Below are 12817 nucleotides of genomic sequence, written 5' to 3' on the forward strand. Positions count from 1 at the left end.
CATGCATGAATTTCACAGAATTGATTCCATTTACTCCTAAACAACGTTGCTGGCTTGCAGTGGATTCATGTGTCCAGCAGGGGACAATGTAAGCTAGTGGAATAAACCTGACACAGATGAAACAGCAGTACACAGCTGCACGCAGTGGGATCTGTTACTGCAAATCCGGAAAACCACAGAAACGGTGTTAATTGTTTTCCAAAGACAATAAAATATGTATTTGATATTGTGAAAACGGCTCATTTGAGCATCATGAAGTTAATAAAGTATCACGTTTCTGTAAAAATTCAGACAGTATTAGTTCTAGTTACATTTCTACAACATATGAGGTCATTTATAAGATAGGAGCCATTGACTACTTGTTAATTTTTGTGCTGTGTATGCCAAATTTGAGGAATTTGTTAGATCTGTGCTGTAGTTTTCCATTTTGTTTTCTGCCAGGACATTTTATTGATGTGAGAGTGACTGTATATTTCTTTCATTATAAGGGCCTATTTCTTTGACATACAAATAACATTCTTTCTTCATTTTTTTTTTTCTTTCTCCTTCTGTCTCTCTGTGTGTGACAGGAAACATATGCTGTAGCTATTTCCTGTATCTGGTCAGACACAGTGCATTTCACACACACACACACACACACACACACACACACACACACACACACACACACGAACCCACTTCCACATCATTCCTTCCATTCCTCTTTTCGTCTGTCTATCCATTCATTTAATATTGTTCAGAGTGAAGCTGGAATGTCATGTTTCACTGTCACTTTGTGAGTGTCTTGTGATTGCGTTACCTCCATCCAGACTGCGGCTGATGCGTTTTGAGGAGGTGCGTTCAAAGTTGGGTGCAGGTCGGTCTATAAGGGAGCTGGCCAGGCGGGTCTGGGCCTGTGTTCGTCCGCTGTAGCGGAACTTAGAACCCAGAGTCAAGAAGCGAGCCTTGGTTGGAGGTTCTGGAGCATTTAACCTAGAGACAAGAGATAGAGACGGAAGGTAACAGGAAGGGAAACAATGACGGGGGAATGCAGTAGAAGAGCATGCATTTTAAAACGTATTCAGAGTGATTTACTTTGCAATAAAACTAAATAGTTACAGTTATATATCCATGCAGGAGAGAGGCGGAATGTTTCCAGACAAGTCCCCCTTCAACAGGATATTAAAGCTTACTCTTCTCTCTCTCTATCACACAGACACCCAAACATACAGATAGAGCGCACACTTGCAGCAATGCTGGGCACTTCTTTCATCTTTGTGCAGATGTATTAGTGTGTATGTTTTACCCCAGGCATCAGACTAGTTAAACAACTATGAGATACACTCTCTCCATTTGTTTTCTGGCAAGAGACACAGTGTTTTCTTGAGCCTGATGAAGCACAGGTTTCTTCATTGAACGTTACCTAACAAGCTGTTTTGATACCCTGAACACAAGAATGTACATCTCTGAAATCCTTGTCCATACACAGTACATGCGTTCTTCGTAGTGTGTGTTTTTCTTCATAGTGTGTGTTTGAGTGTGTGCATTTCTACCTGAAGAAACTGTGATTCTCCACGCAGACTTTCCACAGCCTTTTGGCAGATCGATGATTCTGGAGTTTGAATCCCACTGTGCTCTCAAACTGCTCCGTCTATCAAAGAAAAGATATTTCATCCACCACAGGAGAAATTATCTCAAGCCATGTACAGTATGCTATGTGTATTCTGTTATGTTAACACTAGAGAAAATCATTTCTGGTTTTGCATTCTTGTGTGTAGGAGGGAGGAAATCTCAGTATTCACAGTCTGTGTTTACACATGTGTATGTGCCTGGGTGCATACCTCTCCTGGTCTGATCTTAATGTAGAAGTTGTTCCTCTTGTATGAAATCTTGAGTATTTTGGGCCAAGCAAAACGATTTATCCGAAGTCTGTCTTTGTAAACCAGGAGTCCGTTGGCACACACACCTAGCATGATGTCCACACCCTCAGAATCCTGTAACAGACAGATACAAATGTACATGAAATACATTTTATTGTGAAATAATTAATTAATCTCTGTGAAACAGCTTTATATTTAGCCACTTGTTAGGCTAAATCAGATCATACTGTAAGCCAATTGATTTCTAAAGTAGTCTGCTTAAGGTCAACAAAAACTCAATTACCACACACACACACACACACAAACACTGTCATTCAGTACGGTAACATAGTTAGCTGGAAGACTAACTCACTAACAAAGCTTTTAAGTCCAAGGCCATCTGGTAATGGTAAGGGGCGTATTGATTACAGCAGTGAATTAACACAGGAAAAATCTGTTGGACTAATGGAGGAGACAATATGTTGATAATGGACAGTTTACTGGGACACACACACGGACATCACATGGCTTTGCCATGCTATTAGCTAGTCATCGATCTCTGTCCTTGTGCTGCCACTACAGATACATTTCAGCTCTTTGGCTTAGACACATTAACAGAGTAGATGGAGGAGGAAAACAATTTTCCATTCCTTTCTGTTGTTTCAGTGAATAAATAAACACTCGTCAGTGGCTGCAGCAAGAAGCATGTGGTGTTTGAAGTTAAGATTACTAGTGATCACCATCATTCAGTCACTCACTCTGGAAGAGAGGGCCTCAGTTATGAAGGTAATCCTAACCACATGTTGTAGATGATCCTTTTATTCAATATTACTCAACAATTGGAATAAAAGATGGACGTAATGATGCAGCTTGACTTTGAACACTTACACACACTACACAAATAGAACTGAAATGAACTGAAACCTAGAGTATCTAAAATACTACTATATATCAGGGTTTGAATTTTCAGTAGAGTAAATGCTTCTTTAAATAAAATCAACTTGCTTATTAATCTACCAAGTGTATTCTGCTTTTTGTCCCTGCTGCTGTCACACTATTCAAATCATCACTCTGCATACTGGGACACGCTTTACACAAGTAGTTCATGGAATAACTGCATTTCATGGTGTTAACACAGTTATCTGCAAACAAAAACACTACACCGACCACCCTATTCCATTAGTTAAAGTGTAGTTTTTCTTATTTTATTTTTTATTGTAAGTTCACTCCGTTGTAGTCACAAAAAACAAATGTATTTTGTTTCAACACACTTAACAGTTACTATTCAGGTTCAGTGTATATTGTATTTTGTACCTCCTGTTGTTTAATGTCAGTGTGAAACAGTGAGTCAACAAATTAGCTCCTGATTTTAAATTGTGAGAGACTGACAACAAAACATAGCATTTACCACTGCCACAAATGTGTCCTGTTATCAGACAATGTTGTGTCTATGATGAGAAGATCTACAATCAGCCAGTTGACGCAGGTTGAAAAACACAATTCCACTGCCAAACACCAACTTAGAAAAGCCTCGCACACAACCACGAATGATCAAATGTGCCAAATTTGACATTAGTTAAACACAGAAACATTAATCTGTGTTTGTTCAACATGATTCTGATAATCCAGGGTGGTGTGACAAACAGTATTTGACAAGGTTTCTTTGTGGATTTTGCGGTTACAAACCTTGCACAACAAATTAATGGTACAAGACAGAAATAGATCTGCTGCTTGAATTCCCACAACTTTGGTATGCCATAAAAAAAGATTTCAACATTTGAAACGCTCTCTCTTCTGCTCTCATCTTTTCCCCTGGTTCTCTGTCTCTGTGTTGCAAACAAGTGGAGCATGCCCTTAAAGGGGACTCGTCTCGTTCTATCTTTAAAGGATCTGTCCCCGTCTCACTCCAACCTCGTCTCTGTCCCCCATTTCTTTGTCACTGTCCTCAACCTCACATCCTCTCTTTCTATTTTAAGACTCCATCTTTCCCTCTCTCTCTCATGCATATTTCCCCTATATTTTCTGCCTGTCTTGCACAAAGACACACAAACATACTCAGACTCACATGGAAACATGCACGCACTCTGCTGATGGCCTGCTATCCCAGTGAGAGAGAGACTGGCTGTTCCCATGGCAATGGCCTCCCTGAGTGTTTGTACAGCTGACACACACACACACACACACACACACACACACACACACACACACACACACACACACACACACACACGCACAACCACACAGATACAGTGACACAAACATGCAGACACAGTGGCACATTCGTCCTACATCAAAGAAACTCTGCTACTCCCCAGATGTCGATAACAAGAGGAGAGGAGAGGAGAGGAGAGGAGAGGAGAGGAGAGGAGAGGAGAGGAGAGGAGAGGAGGATTCATTTGTACCTTAGCATGGTGCAGGTCCACTCCATACATGGACAGTTTCTTGGCATTTTCTAGAAACTGGGCATCAGCCTGTGCTGGTGTCATTCCCCTAAACACACAAAAGCCAATTTATTACAAACATCCTCAGATTAAAAATAATATAAAGGCATAAACCCCAAATTTTCAGATCATACAGTACATTAAAAAGATTCAGTCATGATCCCTTTACTAGAGGTTACAATAATAAGACAAATCTACAGCTTTTAATGACAAATGTTGTCAGACGTTGTTTTCCCTCAACTACAAGAGCCTGTTCTCTCTGACCTGTGGGACTTGTGGAGTTCAAGAATCTTCTCCTCCATCTCTTTGTTCTGATTGGGAGCAAAGGTCAGCTGGCTAATGTAGTCCAGCGGCCGAGGCTGGTCGGGTTCACAGTCACCGAGCTCTGCCTGTAAACCAATAAAGGACAGTCAATTCACCTAGACACAGAAGCAGACAAGGTCACATCTGGAAACTGCACATTTGGTAGCTCCTTACCCACCTGCAGATGCACTGCGCACACACACACACACACACACACACACACACAACACACACACACACACACACACACACACACACACACACACACACACACAACTATACCTGCAATGTGTATGACCCCAGCAGAGCGTGAGTTACAAATGAGCAAGGCAGTCGTCCAGAAGCCACATCTTCACGGAGCTGCAGGCACAACAGGTACCTATGAGAAAGGGAAATGGAGAGAAGGACTGCTTTTCAGTGAACTGAAGTCTTTTCACAACGAGAAAAAAAAAAGATGTAGGCCTTTCTTTGAACTAAAACCAGCCCATTCATGATAATAATAAAATGAACTGTGTAGCCAAATTGCCTCTCCTCCTGTGAGGCCCAAGCACAGGGTCAGCTGGTGCGGATTAAACTTCTTCGTTGGTGCTGTATTTGTTGCACACTGTTCTTAGTATGCTGGTACACTGGTTTGTTGGAATAACCTTATGTCTAATCCTCACCATCACATACACAAACTCAGTTGCATAACATGTATGTTTGCATTTAAGTGAACTGTCCGGTGGTCGTGGGGATTTACAGCAGAGTCAGCTTCCCTCTGCAGTAAATCTCTATGGAAGAACTCATTTCGTGTATGGAGCTTCTGTATGACTGATGCAGACACCTCAGGGTGCTGGTAAATGTATCACTCTGGTCACTGAAAAATGTCATTCAAAGTCACCTCAGTAGGCCCAACACTTGCTGACACGGAGGCTTAAACCTCAGTCATCCAGCTCCAGGGTTTCTCTTCACTGAGCCAGTGTACTGCACCAGGACAATCTTGTATTTACTGTAAGTGAATCAACATAGTACCGTCTGTGTAAAACCCTGTGAAAAATAGCTATGAGTAACAATTAATCTGCCTATTGAAACTTAACAAAAGATAAATAGGCAGAATGATACCTCGATAGTGCTGGAGGAACAACAGCAGTTCCTGTAACCGCCCAGTGCTTGTCCTTTGTTGGTACTTGTCTAAGTGAGTATATGCATGTTAGTGAGTGTGTTTTTGTGTGTCCTCAATTAGCCTTTTTCACTTCAACCATCAGAGAAGTTGTTCGCTCCATTAGACATACACTTCACCCTAAATGCTGTGTACTTGGAGCATGCCTGTGTGTGTGTGCATATGTCTAAATACAAATGAATTTAAGATGTGCACAATACCTTTTTTAAACTTCTGTTTATTGCAGACCTGGTTGGGCATGGCTACAGTGTACTGATTTGCACCAATAAATATTTTTACATTGACAATCAAAGGTGTAATGTGGAGAATTATTGCCTATTTCTGCAGTTCCCTCGGCTCTATAGATCATTTTAACCTTTTTACATCTTATTTTTTTGTTTTGACAACCTGTTACTCTAATGATTTTGCTCACTGTCACCTATTTACCTCATATCACAGATATATCAACTGTATGCTGCCTGCCCAACAGATATTTTTCTGAGGCTGGTGGAGACCAAAAACAGCACTAAAAGGAGAGTGAATATTAACCCTTATATTTGTCAGGCAGTAAGAAACACAACTCCAAACGAATACTACTGTCTCTGTGTCTGTGCAGGTAGGCAACTGTTTCCTAACACGTTTGCTATAACAACTTGGTGATGATATGTCAGTGTTGTGTTTACAGCTTGTTCCATTGCCCTAGATTTAAGTAAACAATGGTACATCTCTGACGTGTGTGTGTGTGTATGTGTGTGTGTGCGTGCATACGTGTGTGTACCTGGTAATATCTTCAGTGAGCAGTGAGGGGTCAGGAGGGTAGAACTTGACATTGAATGCAAACTGCCAGTTGTTACCTGGAGAGAAGGAGATTGTTACTGAGTTACATGAGTGATTTACAGCACAATAATATTACAAATGTATTCTAAGTGCAGAAGAATAATGCACAGATGAGAACTACAAAAACATAATCTAAAATCTGAGATTTTCATTTAGCATTATAATCAGGGTGGTCGGTATTTCTATGCATCTATTCAACGTTCTATCCATTTCCATCCGTCCCTCTGCCCATCTGTCTGTGCGTGTGTGTGAGTGAGGGCAACTAATGCAGAACAGCTTTTAGAAAGCACTAAGCCTGGTACATCACGCATGCATGCATGCATGCATACACACACACACACACACACACACACACACACAAATACGCAGCAGATCTGATATTGCATAACCTCATTCTAATTTGACCAAATACCAAACTGTAATCTTTATCATCATCAGATACAAAAACATGGTCAACCAACAATATCACCACTAATATCTCCATCATTGTGCTTCCTTTCTGAGAGCACTAAGTTCATTTCAATCTTCATTTGGCTCCAATTTCCTATTCTCGTTCCTGCGGGAGACCATATTGCCATGCCTGCCACCCTTGATATCTCCATCTTGTCTGTACTGATTGGCACCACCCGGCAACACACATACACCCATGTACACACGCTTGATAAAAGATGGTGATCACATCATCTGGAAAATCCAACTGGGGAGAAGATGACATCACATCGCGACCACTTCCTTCCCCAAGGTCATAGACACATCCATGTATACACACATACGCAAATGGACAGACAGCAATAAATCCTAACATGCAGAAACACACACAGACACACACCCTCCCCAGCTGTGTCCCAGAGGAGCAGGAAGGATGGGGGACACTGAAATCAGATGAGAAAATTCAACAAAGACAATCTCACTGCAAAAAATGTATTATTTTTCAACTAATAACCATTTTGATAGTTATTGTAAACATATGGTACAACAATGAAAAGCATTAGGAGCAGATATTCCTGTCTCCTAGTCTGTGTGTCTCTGCTGGTGAATATCGATGTGTGTTAAGTGAAAGAGAAATGGCTGGGAGTGAGATTGAGTTTGTATGTTTTGTTAGCAGCACTAAGTGCTCTGGGAGTCTCTTGTGAGCATTTCTTCTTTCTACACAACCACAACCAACGATCATTCCTCCTCATGACACATAGAATATATATATATATATATATATATATATATATATATATATATATAATATATATATATATATATATATATATATATATATATATATATATATATAAATATGAACACACACACATACATATAGTAACATACGCCCTATCTATCACCTCCCCAAGACCACTGCACTGTATCTGGCAACAATTCCTCCACTCCCTTCTTGTTAGCACTTTCTCTTCACCACCCATTATCCCACCCTTTTGGATGAACCATTCCATTAAAAGCCTATTTTTCTAAATAGAAATTAGACACACATTCTTGGTTTTATGATTCTACAAAATTTAGCATTAGCGGAATTCCAGCTTGTGAAGCAATAAATAAGGAGGAACAATTGGAATTCCAGTTTAAATTTGTCAGCTCAGGCCTTCTTTTCATTACTTATGTGTTTATGTGGTAAAGCCAACAAAATCAAAATATCTGCCCATTAGTTCTCAACGTAGAAATTGAACAGAATTGTCTGCAAATGTATAATGACAGTGCCCTGACAGTATCAGCATGGTGCGACACCCAAAAGTTGGTCTGATTATGGGAGGAACATGAATCCTGCTGTTAAACATTAACAACAGCCACTAAATTCAGACTCCTCAGCTTTTCTGCTTGGCTTCCAGCGAAATTAAGCATGACCTCTGGAGTAAGACAAAATCTTGTTCTCATTATCTGTAAAAGTGAAATCTAAGAAGGAGCTCACTTGATCACTCAGAACTACCACTGAATGTTTTACTTCCAGTGGTACTTACGTCAGACTTGAGGACTGACAGTTTTCATTGCTGAACTTCAATGCATAGCATTTCTTCCAATGAAAATCATTTGACTTCAGACAGCTCAGTTCTTTGGTCCAAGTTTGATTTCCATTGGCTCTCAGTCTAGTTCTGATACCAGATACTTCACCTACTCTTTCACAGTTTTCCCCCTTATTTTGCGGTCACATTTTCCTACATGTTTATCTTCCCTGCCAACATCTTCAAGGATGTTTACTGTATCAGAATTTTTTTGTTACTTTTTTTTCTGAGCAGATTTACCTCATTCTACTGGCCTTGCTTTTGAACACTTGTGGAATTTTTTACCTTTTTTCCACTTTCGCATCCCACCCTTAAACCAGATTGTGAGAAACACAATAAGTGGACACACCCACATTGTTCTTGCCATAGTAACCTGTAACGTGGACAGGAGTCTCAGATGTAGAGCCTAACCATAGACAGAGCCTCCATACCCACACCACAAAACAATAGCCCAAAGGAAATCTGTAGGGCAAAGTTGATCTCTGTACATACACATTACCTTTCCTGTGACTATTTCATAATAAAAGTCAACTCCTGTTTCACCAGTGAAATGCTTTTAATGTGAAGCAGCAGCAGTAGAAAATGTTTGGTTTGCATTTTTTATGGCAATGTAGCCCCAGATACCCGAGTGCAGACCGATGGTAGTTTAGAGCTCAATGGTGTCAAGCCTGTCATTTGTGTGGTACTTTGTGTGTACACACACAGGCAGAGGCATTCAACTCACATGAACACAGGCACACATGATAATACAGTCTCTCTCTCTCTCTCTCTGTATTAACATTCACACACAGAAAAATGTTCACCAGATGCGTACCACTCATCCATGAACCACAGGCACACACAGCGACACAGCCACAAAAACACAGGCATGTACACTCACCACACATCCACATGAAACCACACACAGTCCTCACACACCCAGACATAACTACCTCACATGCACTAATTCTAAAATAACCCTTTATGAGCCAAAATTATATGTTATATGTTTTCTAAGTCTTACTCTAAAAAAGTGTGACTGAGTTTTAGGCTGTGATTTAAAGCCTGTTTTGACTTATTAAAAAAAGGAAGAAATGAAATAAAGTGCAAAAAGAAAAAGTTAAATTATGCCTTACAGGCACATTCTTCAAAAACCCTGGAAAAATAATTGAACAAGACACATTAAAAAGAACTATGGATGTTATCAAAAAGTGAGGGCAGCTTCTCCAGTGTTATTGGCATGCTGCATGTAAAAAAAAAAAATAAATAAATAAAAAAGAGAAAAAAAGATTCAGATGACACGGATAAAGCTTCAGAGATGCCACACCTTGCCCTGCATTTAGAAGTTAACAACAAGTAATAAAGAGATTGATAAATAATGGAGCAGAGTGATCACACTCTGGTAACCTCCTCTACGCTGCCAGGCTGCTATCGTTGGGTTTCAGATGTCTCTAGGTTTGTTTGACTTGATTGTGATGCAGTTTGTTTTTCCTCCGGTATGGGAGCACTCACACTATTTAATCAATTAAAAATTTATATTTTATTCAGTGCTTTTGGCTGAGAAGTTGCGGCCCGTGTTTTATGTGAAACAACTTGTACTGCTGAGGCAGATGGATGGATGGAGGATGGATGGACAGACATGCATATCTTTGAGTCACAATCCAGAAAAACCAAGAGTGTGATTTGAAAAATAAAACTTACTGCGGATCTGTCTCTTGATTTCCTTAGTGGGATCCAGCCAACACTGGAGTGAGCAAACGAGAGATAGACACAGATCAAGAAGACAGTTAACCTCCGTCACAAAACAGTGTGAAACACTATCCAGACGTACATGTCTGCAGTTTCTACGTGTGTGCGCTACTGACTTGTTTGGCATTTAGTACATTCTGTCTATGTGTGTATGGATGCTTACCTTCTGTTCATGGCTGTCCTTGTATATCAGTCCAAAGTAGTCCTTTTCCATTAGATTAAGGTGCTCACACACCTTAAAGAACAGGTACTGGCCCTTTGCTCGTTTCTGTAGAGTTTGAGAGAGAGATATTCAAACACCAAGTAATAATTGCACATTACATTTGAAAGGGAAAAGAATATTAAAAGCTACTACGTAATGTTTCCACTAGTCAAGTTTCAAATGACATTTGAGAGGTTAAGAAATATGACAGCAAAATATGAGTACTCTATGAAAAAAATAATTTTGTATCATCTAGTGAGACACTTTAAAACTTCTAGTCTATAGTTCTCAATCAAAGCATCTCTGTTCCTTCTTTTTCATTTACATCTGTTTCATTATTGTCTTGCTCTTTTTCCTCAGTCTCTCTATCTGTCTTTGGGCGACGCATTCCTTCATAAGGCCGATGGGAGCCTTAGCAATAAAATCCTCCACACTCAGCTATGACAATGACATTTAGCACACATCCATGCGTGCATGTTCGAGCGTGCACGCACACAAACACATAATGGCGCCCTTTGGACAGACAGAAGGTCAGACAGAGAGAGTGGGAAAAAAAAGACGAGAAAGAATGAAATACTTAAATAATGCTCATTTCTTTTCAGTTAGTCAGCACAGCCTCAGTCTGACACTGGCGTACAGACGGCATTACGCAGACAGACTTGCAGACGGGGCAGGGAGCGTGGTGAAAGTGGAAGGGGAAGAGGATGAAAGAGCGCATTTTTCTTGTCCTGGGACAGCCGAAAACATCTGCGGAAACATGCACCACATACACGCAGACACACTGTAGCTGCATTCTGAACGCCCAAAGAATGTGACTATGTGACCTTTCTGGGTTTCTGTGCCTGTGCCAATGTGCCTCCAAGCAAGGCACTACCTAAGGACAAGTGTGTAACATCTCCAGGCAGTTACATAAATCTGAAATATCAAATGGGAGGAAGGAAACTTTCACTCATAACCTTTTGGGTGTCTGTCACACATTGCCTGTGACAGACATTGATTTGTACAACACTGATCCGAGAGGCTTTTCCAAACATGCATGGACAAGATAAAAAGTCAATAAAATACTTCCCAATTTTATAGCCTCTATTCTGAGCAATATAAATGAAAAGCTGAATGAGGTTTAAATCCCTACATCCCAACGAACCAAAGTGTTTTAACTGCAGGAAAGGAATCATATAAATATCATCATGAACAGATATGAAACAGTATAACGATCATATAATAGAAAGAAAGATAACTTGAGATCCTTGTCTGTATCTTGTTTTTCCAGTGTAAACATACGGCAGTACATGCACCTAATATCTGCAAATCTGCAAATACTACTTAACTCATGTCTGACTGGAACCTAATGAAATTCTATGAAATGGTACTTCAACCGTGTGACACTAAAACCCTGCTGTAACCAATACTAATGAAATTCTTAGAAACAGCATTAAGACCATGTGACACCAAGACCCTCCTTTGAAACTCACTCGAGTCTGGACGAGGTTTAAGGCGCTACAACTAATAAAGTATGTATTAAGGTATTACACTGGAATAAGTTTGATGCCATCAGTTAATAAATAGGATGGATGGATGATGGAGAGGGAGTTAGAGTGGAAGCTGGTGTGTGTGTGTGTGTGTGTGTGTGTGTGTGTGTGTGTGTGTGTGTGTGTGTGTGTGTGTTGGAGGCCGGCTGGGCAAAAGAGAAAATTTAATCTCTGGAATGCATTGTGCATCTCTCCCTCTCGCAACCTAACTATGCCAGTGTGTGGAGGGAGGGATAGATGGATGGATGGATGGATGGATGGATGTGTGTGTGTGTGTGTGTGTGTGTGTGTGTGTGTGTTATTGTTTTTGTGTTTGTTTGTCTGTGTGTGTGTGTGTGTGTGTGTGTGTGTGTGTTCACTTTAGGACAATAGCAGTTAGCTGCAGTATCAGCGTTATCTGTTGTGAGACAAAGCAGCTACTGTTCAAACAGCCGTAGTCATTCACAGGCACGCGGTGGGGCGTTGGCATGCTGTAGATTAGGAAGCGGGTTTTACCGTGGTAAAGATGCCAGCTCAAAATCCCAGACCAAATGGGAAAATCTAAACCTGGAAAAAGCTTACTATTCTATTGAGGGGCCTATGAACCAGGAACATAACTGTTAACAGTTCCAATGGACCTGCACGGTGGCTATTCTGGGCAGCTTCCCACTGAATGTGAGTGACTGTGGGAATGTGAGGAGGGGTACAGCTAAAAATGTGCATGCGACTTGGGAAACAAGTTTTTAACCATAGTTATGGTAATAATGAGAAAAACACACATGCAAAAGAACCAATAGATAATAAGCAAGGACATCATTT

The 12817-nt window shown here is 40.5% G+C and overlaps 1 protein-coding gene across 14 annotated transcripts in view; it reads right to left on the reverse strand.

Annotated features, from left to right (window-relative positions):
- Positions 1–12817, reverse strand: part of epb41l2 (erythrocyte membrane protein band 4.1 like 2) — a 50992-nt gene that overhangs the window by 18989 nt on the left and 19186 nt on the right. For all 14 annotated transcript variants that reach the window (XR_008830446.1, XM_056404948.1, XM_056404949.1 and 11 more), the window contains exons 5-13: positions 10452–10556; positions 10241–10283; positions 6499–6574; positions 4865–4961; positions 4544–4668; positions 4241–4328; positions 1821–1973; positions 1533–1630; positions 800–972 (exon numbers count right to left, since the gene is read on the reverse strand). Coding sequence is in view for 13 of the 14 variants with exons in the window: in XM_056404948.1 (XP_056260923.1) it covers positions 800–972; positions 1533–1630; positions 1821–1973; positions 4241–4328; positions 4544–4668; positions 4865–4961; positions 6499–6574; positions 10241–10283; positions 10452–10556 (958 nt within the window). In the remaining variant the exon portion in view is untranslated. The remainder of the gene's footprint in view (positions 1–799; positions 973–1532; positions 1631–1820; positions 1974–4240; positions 4329–4543; positions 4669–4864; positions 4962–6498; positions 6575–10240; positions 10284–10451; positions 10557–12817) is intronic.

Source organism: Seriola aureovittata, chromosome 19 (assembly GCF_021018895.1).
Source record: "Seriola aureovittata isolate HTS-2021-v1 ecotype China chromosome 19, ASM2101889v1, whole genome shotgun sequence".
Classification (NCBI taxonomy): Eukaryota; Metazoa; Chordata; class Actinopteri; order Carangiformes; family Carangidae; genus Seriola; species Seriola aureovittata.